At 43.9% G+C, this 24,801-nt stretch overlaps 1 protein-coding gene across 1 annotated transcript in view; it reads right to left on the bottom strand.

Moving 5' to 3' along the window:
• Window positions 1-470: 470 nt before the first annotated feature.
• The window catches only part of LOC141105159 (uncharacterized), a 32,250-nt gene continuing 7,919 nt past the window's right edge, over window positions 471-24,801 (bottom strand). The window contains 2 exon segments of the mRNA XM_073595049.1: window positions 471-3,286; window positions 15,375-16,130. Of these exon segments, the coding sequence (XP_073451150.1) occupies window positions 1,932-3,286; window positions 15,375-16,130 (2,111 nt within the window). The 3' untranslated portion in view covers window positions 471-1,931.

Genomic DNA, 24,801 nt, shown 5'->3' on the forward strand with positions numbered 1-24,801 from the left:
GTCCCATATGTGACTTCCTTACTACTATCAAATTCAGAATGAGGCGTGGATCGCCCGCCATTGAGAGTCTGATATATCCATCGGCACATGCTGTAGACACCTTGGTGCCAGGCTTGGCATAGTCACATGTGAGTGCAAAATGTTGATACTTTTTAAACCCATTTTTAATAAAACGTACTACCCTATAAGACCCCTCTTTTGTGTCCTTGGTGGAATCCATTCCCATATCCTTGGTTGCCGACGGAGGAGGTCCCACAGAGGAGAGATGTTTTATTCGGGATCTTGCTGGTTTATCCAGCAAAGCGCATTTTGACCTCCCTTAAAAAGTGGTCAAACACCTCTGGTGAGTTGCCATCTACCTTTTGAGCACTCGTGGTGAAGTTTTTGAAGAGTTCTCCAATCAGAAGAATCCATTTATTCCTAGGGTGTTGGGATTGTCACATTTGGACTTTTCATATGTTTGCGATTTTTCCATGATTCATAACTATTGATTTCTCTGTTGAATCCACCACGTACGTCGGAGCGGGGATTAATCATTTCCGAGCCCCATATGTGACTTCCTTACTACTATCAAATTCAGAATGAGGCGTGGATCGCCCGCCATTGAGAGTCTGATATATCCATCGGCACATGCTGTAGACACCTTGGTGGCGGGCTTGGCACAGTCACATGTGAGTGCAAAATGTTGATACTTTTTAAACCTATTTTTAATAAAACGTACTACCCCATAAGACCTCTCTTTTGTGTCCTTGGTGGAATCCATTCCCATATCCTTGGTTGCTGACGGAGGAGGTCCCACAGAGGAGAGATGTTTTATTCGGGATCTTGCTGGTTTATCTAAGAAAGCGCATTTTGACCGTCCCTAAAAAGTAGTCAAACACCTCTGGTGAGTTGCCATCTACCTTTTGAGCACTCGTGGTGACGTTTTTGAAGAGTTCTCTATTTGTTCTCTTGGTATGTCCCATCATCAGAGTCTCCAAGAAATAGAAGACAAGGGAAGACTCGCTCCATCAAACTCGATTACACTCATAAAAGCCATCATACATTTGACCAGGGGTGTTGCTAGAGCCCATAGCAATGTAGTAAAGAAAGTCATATCCTTGGGCGGGCATACACATATATATAATATACGTGTGTGTGTGTGTATATATCCCCAGAGAGCCCCCCCTCACATCAGGGTCCCCAGAGAGCCCCCTTACATTAGGATCTCCAGAGGGCCTCCCCCTTGCATCAGGGTTCCCAGAGAGCCTCTCCCTTAAATCAGGGTCCTCAGAGAGCCTCCCCCTTAAATCAGGGTCCCCAGAGAGCCTCCCCCCTGCATCAGGGTCCCCAGAGAGCCGTCCACTTATATCATGGTCCCCAGAGAGCCTCCCCTCCCCTTGGGGACCCCTGCAGAGACTCGGGGCTATGGGCCCCAGATTCGGGGCTATAGCCCCAAAAGCCCCCCCCCCCTAGCGACACCACTGCATTTGTCTAATCATCCGCTGGGGTCCGTAATGCCGCGTACACACGACCGGTTTTCCCCTCAGAATAAACTCTGACGGTTTTTCCGATGGAGTTCCGATGGAGTTCCGCAGAACCGGACTTGCCTACACATGATCACACCAAAGTCCGATTGTTTAGAACGTGATGACGTACGACGGGACTAGAAAAAGGAAGTTCAATAGCTAGTAGCCAATAGCTGCCCTTGCGTCGTTTTTGGTCCTTCGGAATAGCATACAGACGAACGGTTTTCCTGATAGGAACTGATTCCGTCGGAAAGATTTAAAACATGTTCTATTTCTAGGTCCGTCAGAATTTTCGAAAGATAAAGTCCGATGAAACCCACACACGATCGGAATGTCTGACGGAATGATTCCGTCTGACCTTTTCTGACGGAAAGTCCGGTCGTGTGTACGCGGCATAAAAGATTTCCTGCATCATTAATACAGTCAGGATGCTCCTCGGTGTGTCTTCTGGTGTTTAGCAAGGTTTCCTTTCTGATTGAAAGATTTCCCGCACTCTGAGCATGAATAAAGACGTTCACCCGTGTGAACTCTCTGGTGAATAACAAGTACTCCCTTCGCGGTGAAGGATTTCCCGCACTCTGAACATAAATAAGGACGCTCACCTGTGTGGACCCTCTGATGAATAACAAGTACTCCTTTCTCACTGAAACATTTCCCGCACTCTGGACACGAATAAGGACGCTCGCCAGTGTGAGTTCTCTGGTGTAAAAGAAGATGTTCTTTCCTAATGAAACATTTCCCGCACTCTGAACATGAATAAGGGCGCTCACCGGTGTGAATTCTCTCATGTTTAAGAAGATGTTCTTTCCTGGTAAAACATTTCCCGCACTCTGAACACGAAAAAGGACGTTCACCCGTGTGAATTCTCTGGTGCATAAGAAGGTGTCCATTGGTGATGAAACATTTCTCACACTCTGAACATGAATAAGGGCGCTCACCGGTGTGAAATCTCTGGTGTAAAAGAAGATCTATGTTGCGCATGAAACATTTCCCGCACTCTGAACAGGAAAACGGACGCTCTCCTGTGTGACTTCTCTGATGGTTAAGAAGGCCTCCCTTGTTAATGAAACATTTTCCGCACTCTGAACATGAATAAGGATGCTCATCCGTGTGAATTCTCGTATGTGTACGAAGGTTACATTTCCTGGTAAAAAATTTCCCGCACTCTGAACATGAATAAGGACGCTCTCCTGTGTGAACTCTCTGATGTTCAACAAGAGTTCTTTCATGACTGAAAGATTTCCCACACTCTGAACATGGATAAAGATGCTTACCTGTGTGTCTTCCCTGGTGTCTAAGAAGGTTTCCTTTATCACTGAAATATTTCCCACATTCTAGACATGAATAACGACGCTCACCAGTGTGAACTCTCTGGTGTCTTAGGAGGCTTCCTTTCTCAGTGAACATTTTCCCGCACTCTGAACATGAATAAGGACGCTCACCCGTGTGAACTTTCTGGTGTTCAACAAGTATTACTTTCTGGGTGAAAGATTTCCCACATTCTGGACATGAATAAGGACGTTCACCAGTGTGAATTCTCTGGTGTCTAAGGAGGTTTCCTTTCACAGTGAAAGATTTCCAGCACTCTGAACATGAATAAGGACGCTCACCCGTGTGACTTCTCTGGTGTTTAACAAGCACTGCTTTCTCAATGAAAGATTTCCCGCACTCTGAACATGAATAAGGGCGCTCACCTGTGTGGATTCTCTGGTGTATAGTAAGTTTTACTTTGTGAGTGAAACATTTCCCGCACTCTGAACATGAATACGGACGCTCTCCTGTGTGAACCCCGCTATGGCTTAAAGAAGATATCTGGGGATTGGATGGATCTGTTGATCTGTCAGCACTGTGAGAACTTGGATGGACATCTGGAGCAATTATATGTGAATTATCAGAAGATGCCTCAGGATTAGAAGGATCCATTGATCTTGGATGGACATCTGACGTCATAGTATGGGATTTATCAGAAGGTTCCTCAGGATTAGAAGGATCCATTGATCTTGGATGGACATCTGACGTCATAGTATGGGATTTATCAGAAGGTTCCTCAGGATTAGAAGGATCCATTGATCTTGGATGGACATCTGAAGTCACAGTATGGGATTTATCAGAAGGTTCCTCAGGATTAGAAGGATCCATTGATCTTAGATGGACATCTGAAGTCATAGTATGGGATTTATCAGAAGGTTCCTCAGGATTAGAAGGATCCATTGATCTTGGATGGGCATCTGAAGTCATAGTATGTGATTTAACAGAAGGTTCCTCAGGATTAGAGGGACCCATTGATCTTGGATGGACATCTGACATCATAGTATGGGGTTTATCAGAAGATTCCTCAGGATGAGAAGAATCTGTTGATCTTAGATGGACATCTGAAGTCATAGTATGGGATTTCTCAAAAAGTTCCTTAGGATTTGAAGGATCCATTGATCTTGGATGGACATCTGAAGTCATAGTATGGGATTTATCAGAAGATTCCTCAGGATGAGAAGGATCCGTTGATCCAACCAATCACAGTTCACTTTCGGAGAATATTGTGGAATGTCAGTATCTTCTGCCTTGCAATCTGGAGATATAATAAGATGTCCCTCCGATGTACTTATATTCCAAGAACACCGTCCATCTGCTGGAAAGCAATATTGTATGTCATCTATGTTCTTATACATCTTGTATTCAGAAGTAATAGATCTGTGTGTAGCTTTCAAAACATACTCAGAGCTCTGACATTGAATTGGGTGCAATTTTTAAAACTACAACTAAAAACCAGACCAATTATACAAAACACCCAAACCACACTTATGCCGCGTACACACGACCGGACTTTCCGGCAAACTAGGTCCGACGGTCTTCCCGACGGACTTTCGGCGGAATTCCAACGGACTTTCAAAACGAAAGGACTTGCCCACAAACGAACGGACCAAGTCCGTTCGTTTTGAACGTGATGACGTAAACGGGACTAAACAAGGAAGTTCAATAGCCAGTAGCGAATAGCTTCCCTTGCGTCGTATTTGGTCCGTTGGACCAGCACACAGACGAACGTATTTCCTGATTTAAGTCCGTCAGTACTGAGTCCATCGGATAGATTTGAAACATGTTCTATTTCTAGGTCCGTCGGATTTTTCCCCCGAAAAACGAACAGATTAGCCCACATACGATCAGATTGTCCGACGGACTAATCCCGTCGGACCTAGTCTGTCGGAAAGTCCGGTCGTGTGTACGCGGCATAAGCAACAGTATTTGTGTGTTGGTGACAAGGTCGTGAAGAAGAATGGGACCTTCCTCCACCTATTCTTAAAAACTGTACAGATAAACTAGGATATACCGTTCATAAAATATACAGCGGTGGCTGTTAACTGGCAAGTTATATGGGGCTTCAGGTGCGACGTCTGACATCACTAAAGGTAAGCACATCATATTTAGTGTATGTAATGCAGGTGCAGTCTGTTTTCCTCACTATAGGTGGCCCTCGACCGAAGTGGTAATACAGAAGGGGAAGGAAGTCGTGAGGAACTGTGGTCACTGGTTTCTGTGAAGGGAAATAAAGTCCTATTAGCCACACATCATGACCAAACTCTGGGGGAGGAGCGAAACGCGTTGGAGGAGGGCATGGCCTGGCTGGAGCCTGGGCTGAAGCTGTCATACATGCATACACAGGGCCTTGCAGTGATGTGCGGCTCATATGACTTTTTTTCTTCCCATTTACTGTTGGAGCTGGGATGGGCTCCGTCCTTACTTGCACTACTTGGCTCTACATTTAGGATGTATCCGGACTATAAACCAGAGGCTCTGGATGGACAGTTGGATAAATGGTTCTATATTTAGGATGTATCCAGTCTATAAACCAGAGGCTCTGGATGGACAGTTGGATACATGGCTCTACATTTAGGATGTATCCGGACTATAAACCAGAGGCTCTGGATGGACAGTTGGATAAATGGTTCTATATTTAGGATGTATCTGGTCTATAAACCAGAGGCTCTGGATGGACAGTTGGATAAATGGTTCTATATTTAGGATGTATCTGGTCTATAAACCAGAGGCTCTGGATGGACGGTTGGATAAATGGTTCTATATTTAGGATGTATCTGGTCTATAAACCAGAGGCTCTGGATGGACAGTTGGATAAATGGCTCTATATTTAGGATGTATCTGGTCTATAAACCAGAGGCTCTGGATGGACAGTTGGATAAATGGCTCTATATTTAGGATGTATCTGGTCTATAAACCAGAGGCTCTGGATGGAAAGTTGGATAAATGGTTCTATATTTAGGATGTATCTGGTGTATAAACCAGAGGCTCTGGATGTATTTGGGCACACATTATAAAATATCCGGTATTAGCAGTATGGTCAGTTTGTGTAGTAGTGGATGTTGGAGATAAGGGATGTCACAGTGACTATGGAGGTAGAGAACGGAGAAGACAAGGGGGTTAGTGGGTTTAAATAGAAAAAAAATCCTACTACCTGCTTTGTGTATTCCAACGTATGCTCTTGTTTCTGTCTCCTTTTACCTTGGACATTGTACCTTTTTACCTTATATAACGTTCTCTGCTTATCTTTCATCATTTCCTGTCTCAGTGATCGACGCACCATAGGCGATATTGCTATCTTGTGGTGATTTTAAGAACTGCATCCTAGGTTACATTGTTATAGCCCGCTGATTTGTAGCTCGTTCTTATGTTCTTACATACATTATGGCACACGCATATTACATTTTTTCACAGGAACTCAGGAGAGCAAATTTTTTTGGGGAACACTAGGGGGCTGGGATCACAGGAAGGCAGGAATGCAAGAGTCTCTGGGATCACTGGGACGCTTTTTGGCATGTAGAGTTCCTCTTTAGGGGAGCTCCTCCAAGTGGTGATGCGGGGTACATGTTTATATAGCTAGAGAAGTCAGGGGTTTGGGGCTTCTGGGTTAGTGGTCTGCTAAGGAATGGTCCCAGAGAGGGTTTTTTTCACAGGAACTCAGGAGAGCAAATGTTTTTGGGAACACTAGGGGGCTGGGATCACAGGAAGGCAGGAATGCAAGAGTCTCTGGGATCACTGGAACATTTTTTGGCATGCAGAGTTCCTCTTTAAGGGTAGCTCCTCCAAGTGGTGATGCGGGGTACATGTTTATATAGCTAGAGAAGGCGGGGGTTTGGGGCTTCTGGGTTAGTGGTCTGCTAAGGAATGGTCCCAGAGAGGGTTTTGTGAAGGGCGGCCGGCATACCATAGAGCAGCCATTCTCAACCAGAGTTCCATGGAACCCTAGGGTTCCTCCAGAGCTTGCTAGGGGTTCCTTGAGCTGTGGCTGATTGATCTCCCATCTTTTGGTTCCTGCATAGTTCCAGGATCATTGCCTCTTAGCAGAGCTAACTGATCTTTTTTCACTGTTTGTAAAAATGACAATCTGACCATCACTGTGAAGGGGGGGATCCCACTGACCACCAATGTAAGGGACATTTTTGTCATTGACTACCAATGAACTGGTTTTGGTAGAGGTTCCCCAAGACTTGAAAATTATTTTAAGGGTTCCTTTGAGATAAAAAGTTTGAGGAAGACTGCCATAGAGCAATACCTGTAGTGGATCTAGCAAGAGGTGTACACTGGGTTCAACACAAGGCTTCTTGTCCAGTCCTGAGACACACCCTCAGTTGGGTCCCAGCAAATTCCAGCCTTGATCTATGGTTGAAAATACACTATATTGTCAAAAGTATTGGGACACCTGCCTTTACAAGACTTGTCGGAAATTCCGAGCGTGTGTACACAATTCCAACGCACAAAAGTCCACGCATGCTCGGAATCAAGCAGAAGAGCCGCACTGCCTGTTGAACTTAATTTTTCTCGGCCTGTGGTACGTGTTGTACGTCACTGCGTTCTTGACGTTCGGAATTTCCGACAACATTTGTGTGACCGTGTGTATGCAAGACAAGTTTGAGCCAACATCCGTCTGAAAAAAATCCACAGTTTTGTTGTCGGAATGTCCGATCGTGTGTACATTAGCATTAGTCCGTAGGGTTCAATATTGAGTTGGCCCAGCCTTTGCAGCTATAACAGCTTCAACTCTTCTGGGAAGGCCGTCCACAAGGTTTAGGAGTGTGTCTATGGGAATGTTTGACCATTCTTCCAGAAGTGCATTGGTGAGGTCAGGCACTTATGTTGGATGAGAAGGCCTGGCTCCCAGTCTCTGCTGTAATTCATCCCAAAGGTGTTCTGTTGGGTTGAGGTCAGGATTCTGTGCAGGCCAGTCAAGTTCCTCCACCCCAAATTCGCTCATCCATGTCTTTATGGACCTTGCTTTGTGCACTGGTGCACAGTCATGTTGGAACAGGAAGGGGCCATCCCCAAACTGTTCCCACAACGTTGGGAGCATGAAATTGTCCAAAATGTCTTTGGTATGCTGACACCTTAAGAGTTCCCTTCACTGGAATTAAGGAGTCAAGCCCAACCCCTGAAAAACACCCCCACACCATAATCCCCCTCCACCAAATGATTTTGACCAGTACACAAAGCAAGGTCCATAAAGACATGGAAGAGCGAGTTTTGAGTTTTCCTGTCAGGTAGGCTGAACGGGGCCCCCGTGATTTCTAACAGCAGCCCTACTAGAATCACACGATTCGGCCTGCGATTCTATAATCGCTGAAAAACACGGGACGCATTTGTGATGCCATTATTTCTTAACGGCACCTAAGGTTGCCGCCCGTCCAGGATTCACCTGGACAGTCTGGGTTTTGAATTATGTGTCCGGGTTTCAGACCACCTGAAACCAGGACACAATACTCAGAATGGACTGTGGCTGCCCATATAACCCAAGTACCACAACCGCCGAGTACATAGATGTGCACCATAGACGGATAGGAGAGAAGAGAGGGCTTGATCTGTTCCTCCTCCTCCCACCCCTACCCCTCTGTCTGCCCACCCACATGCCAATCCTCAGTGTTCTGTGCCTCAGGAAAGGGATGTGTGGGCTGGAAGTTTAAAGCTCAGCAACCGGTAGATACATCGTGGATGAAAGGTGTCAATGCCCGAGCCTCCATCCTTGGGTTAGTGAACTCACCTTCCACTGTCTGTGACTGAATCCTCTCCCCTCACTAATTTCTTTCTCCTGCCTCCAAGTGAGTGAGTACACTAAGGTAAGGGGGACTAAGATGTAAGGGGTGCTCTGTAGACTCTGATGTAAGGGGGAGGTTTGGTGAGCAGAAACCCCCTTCCATCAGCGTTCCCCTTTACACCAGAGGCCACAGCGTTCCTACTTTTTTGCTGTGCGTGGCTAAAGTGTCCGGGTTTGGCGTGAAGAAAAGGTGGCAACCCTAATGGCACCCCAAAGGCGGTGTGATTTCACTGAGATTGTCAAGCGATAAAACGCGCTTAAAATCGTAGCAAAAAATTGCGCTTGGCTCTGTGCCAAAGTTTGGTACATGAGATTCTTTGGCGCATTTTCGGAGAGGAGGGAGGCATTAGTGTCATTCCAAAAACGCGCAACACAAAAAAAAGCTATAAAAAAAAAAACGCGGTGCAGCGGGTGTGTCGCTGCAATAACGCTTAGGTGGGACTGGAGCCTAAAGCCACGTACACGCGATTGGATTGTCGGTCAGACTTTTGTCCGAAGGGCGCGCGCCGGGAACTTGTCTTGCATACTAACGGCGCACAATTGTCGGCCAGCAAACACAAACGTACGTGGAATTTCAGCTCCTGAGCGCCACCCTTTGGGCACCTTCTGCTAATGTCGTTTTGGTGAATGGTCGGCCAACAAACACAAACGTACGTGGAATTTCAGCTCTTGAGCGCCACCCTTTGGGCACCTTCTGCTAATGTCGTTTTTGGTGAGCATCGATTCCGAGCATGCGTGTTTGTACTTTGGACTTCTGTGTGACGGACTTGTGTACACACGATACGAAAATCTGACAACAGACCGTTGTCCGCCGAAAATTTACTAGCCTGCCATCCAACATTTGTTGGCCAAAAGTTGGACTGAAGGAGAGTACCAATGGTCGGATTTTATGCAAACAGTCTGTCATCGCACAATTCCCTGCCGAAAATCCGATCGCGTGTATGAGGATTTATAGTGATAACCCCCGTGGAAGTGGGATTCTGTCTGTGTGGAGAAGAGGACACATTGTACAGTAAGTGGAAGCGGGAACTCAGCTCAGTCACGTGTTTCCGGAGGGAACTTCCTGTCAGTTACACCCCTCACTTTTACCTCAGAGATTACCTCAGACAGTTACCTCAGAGAGATGAGTGTCCTCCATGTCATGTCAGGTAAAAGATCGTTCTCCGAGCCACAACTCCCATTATATCCCGGTAATATCATCTAATTCGTGTTTCTGGGACACGTCTGTATGTATGAGTGATATTCCGTGTTATAGTTCATTCAGGTCTCTTCAATTTTATTGCAATAACCACCAACCGCAAACCGCCGTCATTGTACTTTGACGCCAAATACCGTTGTTATGGCAGCAGCTAGCTGTTTTAATTTGGAACCACTAATCAATATTAGGACAGGAGTTCCCTATCTATGAAATTTCCAGAACTATATATATATATATATATATATATATATATATATATATACCATATATATATATTTATATATAGATATAGATATACACATACACTATATTGCCAAAAAGTATTGGGACGCCTGCCTTTATACGCACATGAACTTTAATGGCATCCCGGTCTAATGCCCCGTACACACGGTCGGACTTTCCGACGGAATATGTGCCATCGGAGCTCGCTGTGGGAAATGCCGACCGTGTGTGGGCTCCATCGGACTTTTTCCATCGGAATTTCCGACACACAAAATTTGAGAGCAGGCAATAAAGTTTTCCGACAACAAAATCCGTTCGCGTAAATTCCGACCGCGTGTGGACAATTCCGACGCACAAAGTGCCACGCATGCTCAGAATAAATTAAGAGATGAAAGCTATTGGCTACTGCCCCGTTTATAGTCCCGACGTACGTGTTTTACGTCACCGCGTTCAGAACGATCAGATTTTCCGACAACTTTGCGTGACCTCGTGTGCAAAACAAGTTTGAGCCAACATCCGTCGGAAAAAATCCATGGATTTTGTCGTCGGAATGTCCCATCAATGTCCGATTGTCTGTACAGGGCATTAGTCCGTAGGGTTCAATATTGGGTTGGCCCACCCTTTGCAGCTATAACGCCTTCAACTCTTCTGGGAAGGCCGTCCACAAGGTTTAGGAGTGTGTCTATGGGAATGTTTGACCATTCTTCCAGAAGCACATTTGTGAGGTCAGGCACTGATGTTGGACGAGAAGGCCTGGCTCGCCGTCTCCACTGTAATTCATCCCAAAGGTGTTCTATCGGGCTGAGGTCAGGATTCTGTGCAGGCCAGTCAAGTTCCTCCACCCCAAACTCGCTCATCCATGTCTCTGGCTCTGGGAATCATGCCTATGGCTGTCAGAGTCTTGCAATGCCTTGTGGGAGTTCCACAACAGCTGCAGCACCGAGGTTGCCTACCCCCCGCTTTAATCCCTTCTTATCATAACCTTAATGGTTATATGTGCTTTTTGGCATCATTGTGACTTAATATGTTTCTTGCCACACACAACCCACTAAATGAGCACATCGGCATCATGCTTCTATGGTAGACATTTTTTTTTGCAATATATACAGTTTAGTCCAACATGATGGTCATCTCATTGGGATAACAAAGTGGTCCAAGTATCTTCTGGAGCCTGAGAGTGAAACATGATCGGCATCATGCTTCTACAGTAGACTTTTTTTTACATAATATACAGTTTAGTCCAACATGATGATCATTTCATTGGGATAACGAAGTGGTCCAAGTATCTTCTGGAGCCCGAGAGTGAAACATGATCGGCATCATGCTTCTATGGTAGACTTTTTTTTTACAATAGATATAGTTTAGTCCAACATGATGGTCATCTCATTGGGATAACAAAGTGGTCCAAGTATCTTCTGGAGCCCGAGATTGAAACATGATCGGCATCATGCTTCTACGGTAGACTTTTTTTTTACATAATATACAGTTTAGTCCAACATGATGATCATCTCATTGGGATAACGAAGTGGTCCAAGTATCCTCTAGAGCCCGAGAGTGAAACACGATCGGCATCATGCTTCTATGGTAGACTTTTTTAAAAAATATATACAGTTTAGTCCAACATGATGATCATCTCATTGGGATAACAAAGTGGTCCAAGTATCTTCTGGAGCCCAAGAGTGAAACATGATCGGCATCATGCTTCTACGGTAGACTTTTTTTTTTACAATATATACAGTTTAGTCCAACATGATGATCATCTCATTGGGATAAGTATCTTCTGGAGCCCTGGAGCAAAATTTATTCTGCAAACCAGAACTACCCAGGTCACCAACCCCTCACGTACAAGACAACCTCACTGATACTTTTTCTACCATAATCTTCCCACCAGAATGTCCAGGCAACACAATGAGAATGGCCACTCCTTCTACTTCCCCCCCCCTTTTTACTTTTTTTTTCTCCCTCATATTTTGGACTCCTTTCCACTTTAAGGACAATGAATGTCTTTTTTGATGAAAGATATGAGCTGACACGTGTGGAATTGGATCTTCTGGACTCTCCATCTCCCTAATAAAACACCTAAGGATGACTCGCCCATTAACTGAGCCTATTCCAATCACCAATTATCTAAACATGATGGCCATTTGTTTAAAAAAAATGGACTCCAAATACTGTAAACCTTTATTTTTTTGGTTTATTTGACAAAATCGGAATAACTGAGACACTTATAATAAAACTTGTTGACTGAAGTAAAAAGACACATCCGATTCGTTATACATTGACTGGACCAATGAAACCCAGCTTCGTTAGTAAAACCAAAAAAAAAAAAAAAAAAAAAGAGCAATGATGTTCCGCAGCCAATAGCAACTTAGAAAAAGGTTCATTGGTAAAGGACAAATCTTGATAGGAATGGATGTTGCGGCATTTTATTGTCTATTGATTGCTGCGGTTGCTTGTTTGTTGCCCGCGTTTTGCTACGGTTGTCCATGTTTTGTGATGATGGCCAGGGCGTCACCGTCTTTCCAGCTGCTAGTAAATATCCAATGCACCGGCAGATGGATCACACAGCCCCGTGGTGTTGACTGATTTTCACCAGTGCCTCATCTTATGAATGGAGCTGACCTCACCCCGTGGTAGACTGAATGACAACGCTCATCTCCAGGGCCTGACTGCTGCCAGAAACGAGCGCTGTCAATCAGCCCTCATTAAATATTCTCGTCTTGCTAGCAGCATGGTTGGACAGCAGAGGTGTAAGAGGTGGAAGGGGGGAGCGGGGTGTTTGACCATGCTGCTCAGCAACCACAGGATGGATCAGAATGTAGCCAAGGGCTCCAAGCTTTTGATCTCCTGGAGGATTTAATAACTACGTTGCCTTCAAAAAGTATTCACACCCCTTGACATTTTTCACATTTTGTCATGTTACAACCAAAAACATAAATGTATTTTTTTGGGATTTTATGTGATAGACCAACACAAATTGGCACATAATTGTGAAGTGGAAGGAAAATGATAAATAATTTTCAACATTTTTTACAAATAAATATGTGAAAAGTGTGAGGTGCATTTGTATTCAGCCCCCTTTACTCTGATACCCCTAACTAAAAATTAGTGGAACCAATTGCCTTCAGAGTCACCTAATTAGTAAATAGAGTCCACCTGTGTGTAATTTACTCTCAGTATAATTACAGATGTTCTGTGAAGCCCTCAGAGGTTTGTTAGAGAACCTTAGTGAACAGACAGCATCATGAAGGCCAAGGAACACACCAGACAGGTCAGGGATAAGTTTAAAGCAGGGCTAGGTTATAAAAAAAATCTCCCAAGCTTTGAACATCTCACGGAGCTCTGTTCAATCCATCATCCGAAAATGGAAAGAGTATGGCACAACTGCAAACCTACCAAGACATGGCCGTCCACCTGAACTGACCGGTCGGGCAAGGAGAGCATTCATCAGAGAAGCAGCCAAGAGGTCCGTGGTAACTCTGGAGGAGCTGCAGAGATCCACAGCTCAGGTGGGAGAATCTGTCCACAGGACAACTATTAGCTGTGCACTCCACAAATCTGGTCTTAATGGAAGAGTGACAAGAAGAAAGACATTTATGAAAGAAAGTCATAAGAAGTCCTGTTTGCAGTTTGCGAGAAGCCATGTGGAGGACACAGCAAACATGTGGAAGAAGGTGCTCTGGTCAGATGAAATCAAAATTGAACCGTTTGTCCCTAAAGCAAAACGCTATGTGTGGTGGAAAACTAACACTTCACATCACCCTGAACACACCGTGAAACATGGTGGTGGCAGCATCATGTTGTGGGGATGCTTTTCACCAGCAGGGAAGCTGGTCAGAGCTGATGGGAAGATGGATGGAGCCAAATACTGGACAATCTTAGAAGAAAACCTGTTAGAGTCTGCAAAAGACTTGAGACTGGGGCGGAGGTTCACCTTCCAGCAGGACAACGACCCTAAACATACAGCCAGAGCTACAATGGAATGGTTTAGATCAAAGCATATTCATGTGTTAGAATGGCCCAGTCAAAGTCCAGACCTAAATCCAATTGAGAATCTGTGGCAAGACTTGAAAATTGCTGTTCACAGACGTTCTCCATCCAATCTGACAGAGCTTGAGATATTTTGCAAAGAAGAATGGGCAAAAATGTCCCTCTCTAGATGTGCAAAGCTGGTAGAGACATCCCCAAAAAGATTTGCGGCTGTAATTGCAGCGAAAAGGGGTTCTACAAAGTATTGACTCGGGGGCGCCATACAAATGCACGCCACACTAAACTGGGTTCCGGAGATCGGGTTAGCTATTGGATGCTGGCACGGCTGCGCGACTTGACGTCATTGTACGTCGGCCGCTTTAAGAAGCTATAGGGCCCGCGGCGTGACGCCGGACCCCGATGCTCGTGGGCCGGAGGCTGCGATGTCCACCAGCCACCCCGCGATCGCTCTACAGAGAGCCAGAACGGGGATCTGTCAATGTAAACAAACAGATCCCCGTTCTGACAGGGGGGTTAGAGAGAGATCTGCTGTTCCTAGTGATCGGGAACAGCGATCTCTCTCTTCCTCCAGGCACTACACTCCCCCCCCCACAGTTAGAAACACCTCCCTAGGAAACACCTAACCCCTTGATCGCCCCCCTAGTGTTAACCCCTTCCCTGCCAGTGCCATTTATACAGTAATCAGTGGCTATTTTAAGCTCTGATCGCTGTATAAACGTCACTGCTCCCAAAAAAAGTGTCCGATCTGTCCGCCACAATGTCGGAGTCCCAATAAAAAATCGCAGATCGCCGCCATTACTAGTAAAAAAAAAAAGAAAAATGCCATAAATCTATCCCCTGTTTTGTAGACGCAACTTTTGCGCAAACCAATCATTATACGCTTATTGCGATTTTTGTTGAAGAATACATATCGGCCTAAACTGAGGAAGAAATTTGTTTTTTACATTTTTTTGGATATTTATTATAGAAAAAAGTAAAAAATATTGTTTTTTTTTTTTTTTCAAAATTGTCGCTCTTTTTTTGTTTATAGCGTAAAAAAACCCGCAGAGGTGATCAAATACCACCAAAAGAAAGCTCTATTTGTGGGAAAAAAGGACATATTTTGTTCAGGTACAACGTCGCACGACCGCGCAATTGTCAGTTAAAGCGACGCAGTGCCGTATCGCAAAAAAATGGCCTGGTCATTAAGGGGGGGTTAATCCTTCCGACCTATAAGTGGTTAACAATGCTTCCTCTCCAAGTGAAATGTCTCCAAAAGTCTATGGAAAAGGTTGTCAGCCTATGTGAACTCTCTGGTGTCTAAGAAGCTCTCCCTGCTGACTAAAACATTTCCCGCACTCTGAACATGCGTAAGGGCGCTCACCCGTGTGACTTCTCTGGTGTTTATGAAGGTCTCCTTGCTGAATGAAACATTTTCCACACTCTGAACATGAGAAAGGACGCTCACCCGTGTGAATTCTCTGGTGTCTAAGAAGGTTGCTTTTTTCAGTGAAACGTTTCCCGCACTCGGAACAGGAAAAAGGATGCTCACCTGTGTGACTTCTCTGATGTTTCAGAAGGCTTCCTTTCTGAATGAAATCTTTCCCGCACTCTGTACATGAGTAAGGCCGCTCGCCCGTGTGAATTCTCTGGTGCAACTGAAGCGTATATTTCTGCATGAAACATTTCCCGCACTCTGAACACAGATAGGGACGCTCACCTGTGTGACACCTCTGGTGTTTACGGAGGCTCACTTTGTGTCTAAAGCATTTTCCGCACTCTGGGCACGAAAAAGGGCGCTCACCTGTGTGAATATTCTGGTGTTCAACAAGGCTTTGTTTCTCGGTGAAGCATTTCCCGCACTCTGGACATGAATAGGGACGCTCGCCCTTGTGAATTTTCATGTGTGTGGCCAGGCCTCCTTTCTGAGTGAAACACTTCCCGCACTCTGGACATGAATAGGGACGCTCGCCCGTGTGAATTCTCCGGTGTGTTTGAAGTGTATGTTTTTGCATGAAACATTTTCCGCACTCTGGACACGGATAAGAACATTCACCCGCGTGAATATCCTGGTGTTTGATGAGGCTTCTTTTATCAGTTAAGCATTTGTTGGTCTCTGGACACGAATGGGGATGCTCACCTGTGTGAATTTTTTGGTGTCTACTAAGTTTTTTCTTGTTCTCGAAACATTTCCCACACTCTGAACAGGAAGAGGGACACTTGCCTGTGTGAACTTTCTGATGTCTAAGAAGGTTTCTGTTTTTAGAGAAAGATTTCCCACCCACTGAATATGACAATGAACTCTCTCCTGTGTGAACCCCTTCATGGCTTAGGGAAGATTCCTTGGCATTAGATGGATCTGTTGACCTCTCCGTACCATCAGATCTTCGGTGTAGATCAGAAGACTCCTGAAGATTAGAGTCCTCTGATTGATTGAAGATTGATCTCTGTGTATTCTGAGTAATGACATTTTCTCCTGGAAAGTGTTGTCTGATGTCGTCAGATTTTGAGTTATAATCTGGAGATAAAATAGAATGATCCTCGGAGGTTTTCCAGTAATTGCATCCACCTGTTGGAAAATTATTTTAAAATACATTATTCATTTTTCTCAACCTCACTCTTTGGGAATATGACAACAGAGATGGACCTTTTCGTAAAGTGTACAGCAGTGATGGTCACCTCATTAGCCATGGGGGGGTGGGCCTCAAGTACGGACCTGAGCCACTGAGAGCCTCTTGTGCTTCAAGCTGTGGTGCTGCCCAGACCTGCTGCTCAGATCTGTTTGTGCCTGCACCAGAGAGAGAAGCAACCAAGGATTAAAGACCACAATGACTGCAGAACACTAAGCGCCCAGGACAACAGTATACGCCTTCACGGTATACTAGTACTGGTGAGGGGATTCAGCCGTGTTTTTGTTCAACTGCTAATGATCCAACACAACCAGAGACTGCCTTAGCCTAACAGCCCTAAAAATAGTTAATTGCATGCTTAAGAGCAGGTAACACGTGCACCACGGTACAGTTTGGGCCCCACCGTTAGCTGGGTTTACAGAGGAAGGGGACATCTCTCTGGTGGGTTCCATCCATCTGTAGGAAACACACACACTGAGTGAATACATTGTTACTATCTGTTTATCAGATGATGGGGGGGATCTAGGTGGACCCTCCGTACGGCTCTCCTTTACAATAAAGTCTACGTTCTATTGAGGAATGAAGATGGACCTTTCACACGGTGTACAGTATTCCCACCTCATTTGTTGGGAACATGACTTTATATTGAGGAATGGAGATGGACCTTTCATATGATGTACAGTATCTCCTCCTCATTTGTTGGGAACATGACATTATATTGAGGAATAGAGATGGACCTTTCATATGGTGTACAGTATCTCCTCCTCATTTGTTGGGAACATGACGTTATATTGAGGAATGGGGATGGACCTTTCATATGGTGTACAGTATCTCCTCCTCATTTGTTGGGAACATGACATTATATTGAGGAATGGAGATGGACCTTTCATATGGTGTACAGTATCTCCTCCTCATTTGTTGAGAACATGACGTTTTATTGAGGAATGGAGAAGGACCTTTCATATGGTGTACAGCATCTCCTCCTCATTTGTTGGGAACATGACGTTATATTAAGGAATGAAGATGGACCTTTCATATGGTGTACAGTATCTTCTCCTCATTTGTTGGGTACATGACATTATTTTGAGGAATGCAGATGGACCATCACTAAGCTTAATGGAGATGGACAATTAGTAAGTTAGAAATACCTTCTCAAATTAATTTGCCATTTCAACTTTGTCATTTACAATTCAGATTCATCTTACCCGGCCATGTGAGGGGTGGCTGATTTTCCATCATGACGTCCTTGTAGAGATCCTTGTGTCTTTCTAAAAACTCCCACTCCTCCATGGAGAAATAGACAGTGACATCCTGACACCTTATAGGAACCTGACACATACAATGATACAGTCACCATCCAGACACATTCCTTGTCTGTTACTGGATAATGTCCTTGAATTCCCAGCACCGCTCACCTCTCCTGTCAGCAGCTTAGTCATCTTCTTGGTGACTTCTAGAATCTTCTTGCTGTTTCTCTCAAGTGTCAAGAAGGAAGGCGGAGGCACAGTGATGGGATTTTGTCTTTGCCTTTTTCTTGTGGACAAGCGGTGACTTTTCCTCTTTGTAATATTAAGAGGTTTCTTCATAACTACAGAAAAGTCCTGTGAAATACAGCAATAAATATAAGAATTTGGAACTCTCCTCACAACTCTGGACAGATTTGTGCCTTATTAATAGAGGTAAGAGGGATGTCATCTGACCCTCCCAGAATCTTCCTCACCTCTGCAGTCAGCAGGTAGATGATCTCCAGGATGAGGTTAAATAAAATCTCATTCAAGAAAAATGCATTTTTTTTTAATTTTTCGGAATTCAAAGACCGATGATGGTCCATCATGACGTTCTTGTAGAGATCCTTGTGTCCTTCTAAATACTCCCACTCCTCCATGGAGAAATAGACAGTGACATCCTGACACCTTATAGGAACCTGACACACACAATGATACAGTCACCATCCAGACACATCCCTTGTCTGTTACTGGATAATGTCCCAGAATTCCCAGCACCGCTCACCTCTCCTGTTAGCAGCTCCATCATCTTCTTGGTAACTTCTAGAATCTTCTTCTCTTTTCTCTCTGTTGTCAGGCAGTGAAGTGGAGATGTCCCATGAAGACAGCAGTTGGGTTCTAATGGATCACCAGACATTTTCTTCACTACTTTATAGTCCTGAGCAAATGGAGAAAATAAATCATTAACGACTTCCCAGATGTCATATGACCCTCCCAGAATCCTTCCTGACTTCCGTTTTTTTTTGTTAAATAAAAGAGATAACCTAAGTCATGTGACCTACCAGATTCCTCCTCAACTCTACGGTTAGGTCTGTGTTTTATTAATAGAGATAAGAGTGATGTCATGTGACCTCCTAGAATCCTCCTCACCTCTCCGGTCAGCAGGTAGATGATCTCCATGTTGAGGTCTAGTATCCTCTCAGTCACTTGGCTTTTGTCTTTCTCCATCATCACTGATTTGGTCATGCGACCTAAACAGGAAAATTCTCTCTGCCAACGAATAATAATCTGATAATAAGTTTACTTGAACCAAAGCTCCTTATCATAGGTTTGGATAGAAGGTTTATATCAGACATGTCAAACCTATCTTTTATGGGCTACATGTGGCCCTCTTAGTCCTACTCTGTGGTCTTCAGTGGTTTAAGGATAAAAAAAAGTGAAAGCTATTCTCCAGTTGATAAGTTACATTTTCTTATATAATTTAGCATCTAAATACTTCAGGAACTGTTCTATGACCCCTTTTTTCAGAGAAAAAAAATTGTAAGTTTCAATTTTACACGAAGGTTAAGTCCCAAACTGGTATAATATTTTTATGGAATATAGCAACATCAACAGTGCCTTCAGGGAGATCCTGCTCCTAAACTCTTGCAGTTCTATCATCCTGCACATGAATGAGATGAAGCACTTGACTTCATGCACCTAATCCCGTACAAGCATCATACGACCTTACATTCATCTGTCAAAAAGAAAGCCTTGCAAGATCTTGGGGAAGAGGTCCATTTTTTTACCAAGAATCTTCCACAACTTGTGAGGTGTAAGTATTATTTGATCTGGACTATAGACCAGAGGCTCTGGATGGACAGTTGGATAAATGGTCCTATATTTAGGATGTATAAAGTCTATAAACCAGAGGCTCTGGGTGGACAGTTGGATAAATGGTTCTATATTTAGGATGTATCTGATCTATAAACCAGAGGCTCTGGATGGACAGTTGGATAAATGGTTCTATATTCAGGATGTATCTGGTCTATAAACCAGAGGCTCTGGATGGACAGTTGGATAAATGGTTCTATATTTAGGATGTATCTGGTCTATAAACCAGAGACTCTGGATGGACAGTTGGATAAATGGTTCTATATTTAGGATGTATCTGATCTATAAACCAGAGGCTCTGGATGGACAGTTTGATAAATGGTTCTATATTTAGGATGTATCTGATCTATATACCAGAGGCTCTGGATGGACAGTTTGATAAATGGTTCTATATTTAGGATGTATCTGATCTATAAACCAGAGGCTCTGGATGGTCAGTTGGATAAATGGTCCTATATTTAGGATGTATCTGGGCACATATTATATTATAACTCCAATTTACAGGATGTGATATGTCTGTAGTAGTGAATCTTGGAGATAAAAGACGTCACAGTGACTATGGAGGAAGAGGACGGACATGACAAGGGTTGCTGGGTGTAAATAGAAAATATCTTCTCACCTTTTTTGTGTAATCCAGTGACGTCTCCTACATACTTCCTTGGCCTTTCACCCGGAACTTCCTGTTTTTACCTTATATCACTTCCTCTCTGTTTGGCCCCGCACAATATGTGATATCGCCCTCTTGTGGTTATTTGAAAAACTGCATTCTACGTTATGTTTTACTATTTTGCCTGCTTCCCTGTTGTTCATTCCTCCATTATTTTGCACATAGATGATGACACACATACAATATGCTTCAGTTAAAATAAAATCAATAATAATATATATTGACAAATAGTATTCTGTTCTTTTTCAAAGCTCAAATCAATATCCTCATACACCTACCTAGAGCCAAAAGTTCTGATTCCACTGGACAGGTTTATTGCCAGGTCAAGGGACCCTCAGGTCTTCGCCGTGGACACTCTGGTGACTATGTAGGACAAGTTTAACCTGATTTACCCCTTTCCTCCTCTACAGCTTCTGTATCATCTGCTTCACAGGATCAAGATGAAGGATCTTCCAGGTATTCTCATTGCACCGAATGAGCCCAGGAGGATATGGTACTCAGACATACTCAGACTCCTGGCAGACTCTACGTGGGCCCTTCAGGATCACCCAGACCTTCTGTTGCAAGGGCCGGTCCATCATCCAGCTTTGTCTTTTTTTGTAATCTTCATCTTTTGTACAAATTTTTATGCACTTCCCACCTCGGATTACTAAATTTTAAAATTTATAAATGGCTTCCAGTACTAAGCCAAGATTCATATTCCCGAAGATATTGTTGCACCTCTAATATAAGGGACATTCTTCCCAATGACCACAAATGTAAGGGACATTCATCCCACTGACCTCCAATGTAATGGGATATTCTTCTCAATGACATCCAATGTAAGGAGCATTCCTCCCAATCACCTCCAATGTAAAGAGCATTCTTCTCACAGACCACCAATGTAAGGAGCATCCTTCTCACGGGCCACCAATGTAAGGGACATTCTTCTCACGGACCTCCAATGTAAGGGATATTCTTCTCAATGTCCTCCAATGTAAGGGACATTCTTCCCAATAAACTCCAATGTAAGGAGCATTCTTCTCACGGACCACCAATGTAAGGAACATTCTTCTTATTGATCACCAATGTAAGGGACATTCTTCCCACTGACTACCAATGTAAGGAACATTCTTCTTATTGATCACCAATGTAAGGGACATTCTTCCCACTGGCCTCCATTGTAAGAGAATGTTCTTCGATGTAAACATGAATGTGTATCTTCCCATGGCCGATCAATGTAAGGGACATTCCTTCAACTGACCACCAATGCAATGCACCCCTCTCCACAGATCACAAATATAAAGGGAAAATAAAAAAAATGTTATGTCCCAACTTGACCTGACACCGATATACCACCCAAAAATGTAAATTTCGCTGTCTGGATTCCTCCCCCCCTCCGGTGTCACATTTGGCAGCTTTCGAGGGGGGGGGGGGAGCAGATACCTATCTAATTCAGGTATTTTCTCCCATTTCTGGTTAAAGATCGCTGCAGTAATCTACACCATGTCTGGCCCCTCCTCCGTCCCACCCGCTGTCTTCTGGGAGACACACAGGTCCCAGAAGACAGCAGGGACCACTCAGAACACACATGCGCAGTAGGGAACCAGGCTGTGAAGCCGCAAAGGCTTAACTTCCTGATTCCCTTACTATCAATGCCGGCGTCTCCACCTGGAGCTGAGGGGACAGGTTGGCTTTGGGTGAGGACATCGCCGGCGCCCTGGACAGGTAAGTGTGCTTATTTTTTTTTTAGGTGGAACTCCGCTTTAAACCACTGATTATGATGACCTCTGAAGAAAATGAATATAATGACTATGAAATTCTTCTTTATTTTAGAAAATCAGCATAACAAATGAACATACAATACAATGGAGCTTTGAAATCAAATCTGGTGTAATTAAGTTAAAAAATATTTTACATTTATTATACATTATCTAGACCAATGAAAAGCCAGCTTCTAGCAATGACATGTAACAGCCAATAGAAACTTAAAAGAGGTCCATTGAGGAAAGATAAATATGGGTTGGACTGGATGTTTCTGTACATGTCATAGATATGTTTTGCCATGCCTTTGTTTGATGTCTGTGTATTCATACGCTTGTCCTTGTATTGTTATAATTGCCCACTTGTTTCCCCAAGTACTGTTATGGGTGGTCATTTGTTGCCCTATGTATTTTTAAGATTTCCCATTTGTTGCCCTACGTATTGTTATGGTTGCCCATTTGTTGCCCAAAGTATTGTTATGGCTGCCCATTTGTTGCCCCAAGTATTGTTACTGTATGGTTGCCCATTTGTTGCCCCATTTATTGTTATGGTTTCCTATTTGTTACCACAAGTATTATGGTTGTCCTTTTGTTGCCACAAGTACTGTTATGGTTGCCCATTTGTTGCCCCAAATATTGTTATGGTTGCCTATTTGTTGCCCCAAGTATCGTTATGGTTGCCCATTTGTTTTGCCATGTATTGTTAAGGCTGCTCATTTTTTGCCCCATGCATTGTTATGGTTGTCCATTTGTTGCCTCGTGTATTGTTATGGTTTCCCATTTGTTGCCCCATGTATTTTTATGGTTGTCCATTTGTTGCCCCATGTATTGTTATAGTTTCCTATTTTTTGCTATACAGTGGGGACGGAAAGTATTCAGACCCTCTTAAATTTTTCACTCTTTGTTATATTGCAGCCATTTGCAAAAATCATTTAAGTTCATTTTTTTCCTCATTCATGTGCACACAGCACCCCATATTGACAGAAAAACACAGAATTGTTGACATTTTTGCAGATTTATTAAAAAAGAAAAACTGAAATATCACATGGTCCTAAGTATTCAGACCCTTTGCTGTGACACTCATATATTTCATTCAGGTGCTGTCCATTTCTTCTGATCATCCTTGAGATGGTTCTACACCTTCATTTGAGTCCAGCTGTGTTTGATTATACTGATTGGACTTGATTAGGAAAGCCACACTCCTGCCTATATAAGACCTTACAGCTCACAGTGCATGTCAGAGCAAATGAGACTCATGAGGTCAAAGGAACTGTCTGTAGAGCTCAGAGACAGAATTGTGACAAGGCACAGATCTGGCCAAGGTTACAAAAACATTTCTGCTGCACTTAAGGTTCCTAAGAGGACAGTGGCCTCCATAATCCTTAAATGGAAGACGTTTGGGATGACCAGAACCCTTCCTAGAGCTGGTCATCTGGCCAAACTGAGCTATCAGGGGAGAAGAGCCTTGGTGAGAGAGGTAAAGAAGAACCCAAAGATCACTGTGGCTGAGCTCCAGAGATGCAGTCGGGAGATGGGAGAAAGATGTAGAAAGTCAACCATCACTGCAGCCCTCCACCAGTCGGGGCTTTATGGCAGAGTGGCCCGACAGAAGCCTCTCCTCAGTGCAAGACACATGAAAGCCCGCATGGAGTTTGCTAAAAAACACCTGAAGGACTCGAAGATGGTGAGAAATAAGATTCTCTGGTCTGATGAGACCAAGATAGAACTTTTTGGCCTTAATTCTAATGTATCTGTGGAGAAAACCAGGCACTGCTCATCACCCGTCCAATACAGTCCCAACAGTGAAGCATGATGGTGGCAGCATCGTGCTGTGGGGTGTTTTTCAGCTGCAGGGACAGGACAACTAGTTACAATCAAGGGAAAGATGAATGCGGCCAAGTGGAGGGATATCCTGGACGAAAACCTTCTCCAGAGTACTCAGGAACTCAGAGTGGGCCGAAGGTTTACCTTCCAACAAGACAATGACCCTAAGCACACAGCTAAAATAACGAAGGAGTGGCTTCACAACAACTCCGTCACTGTTCTTGAATGGCCCAGCCAGAGCCCTGACTTAAACCCAATTGAGCATCTCTGGAGAGACCTAAAAATGTCTGTCCACCAACATTTACCATCCAACCTGACAGAACTGGAGAGGATCTGCAAGGAGGAATGGCAGAGGATCCCCAAATCCAGGTGTGAAAAACTTGTTGCATCTTTCCCAAAAAGACTCATGGCTGTATTAGATCAAAAGGGGCTTCTACTAAATACTGAGCAAAGGGTCTGAATACTTAGGACCATGTGATATTTCAGTTTTTCTTTTTTAATAAATCTGCAAAAATGTCAACAATTCTGTGTTTTTCTGCCAATATGGGGTGCTGTGTGTACATTAATGAGGAAAAAAATGATTTTAGCAGTAGAGTGAAAAATTTAAGGGGGTCTGAATACTTTCCGTCCCCACTGTATGTATTGTTATGGTTGCCCATTTGTTTCCCTGTGTATTGTTATGGTTGCCTATTTGTTGGCCCAAGCATTATTATAGTTGCCTATTCGTTGCCCTAAGCATTGTTATGGTTGCCCATTTGTTGCCCCATGTACGGATAGGGCAAACAATGGGCAACCATATCAGTACATGGGGCAACACATAGGCAACCATAACAATACATATAGTAACAAA

This window comes from Aquarana catesbeiana, linkage group LG08, assembly GCF_042186555.1.
Source record: "Aquarana catesbeiana isolate 2022-GZ linkage group LG08, ASM4218655v1, whole genome shotgun sequence".
Classification (NCBI taxonomy): domain Eukaryota; kingdom Metazoa; phylum Chordata; class Amphibia; order Anura; family Ranidae; genus Aquarana; species Aquarana catesbeiana.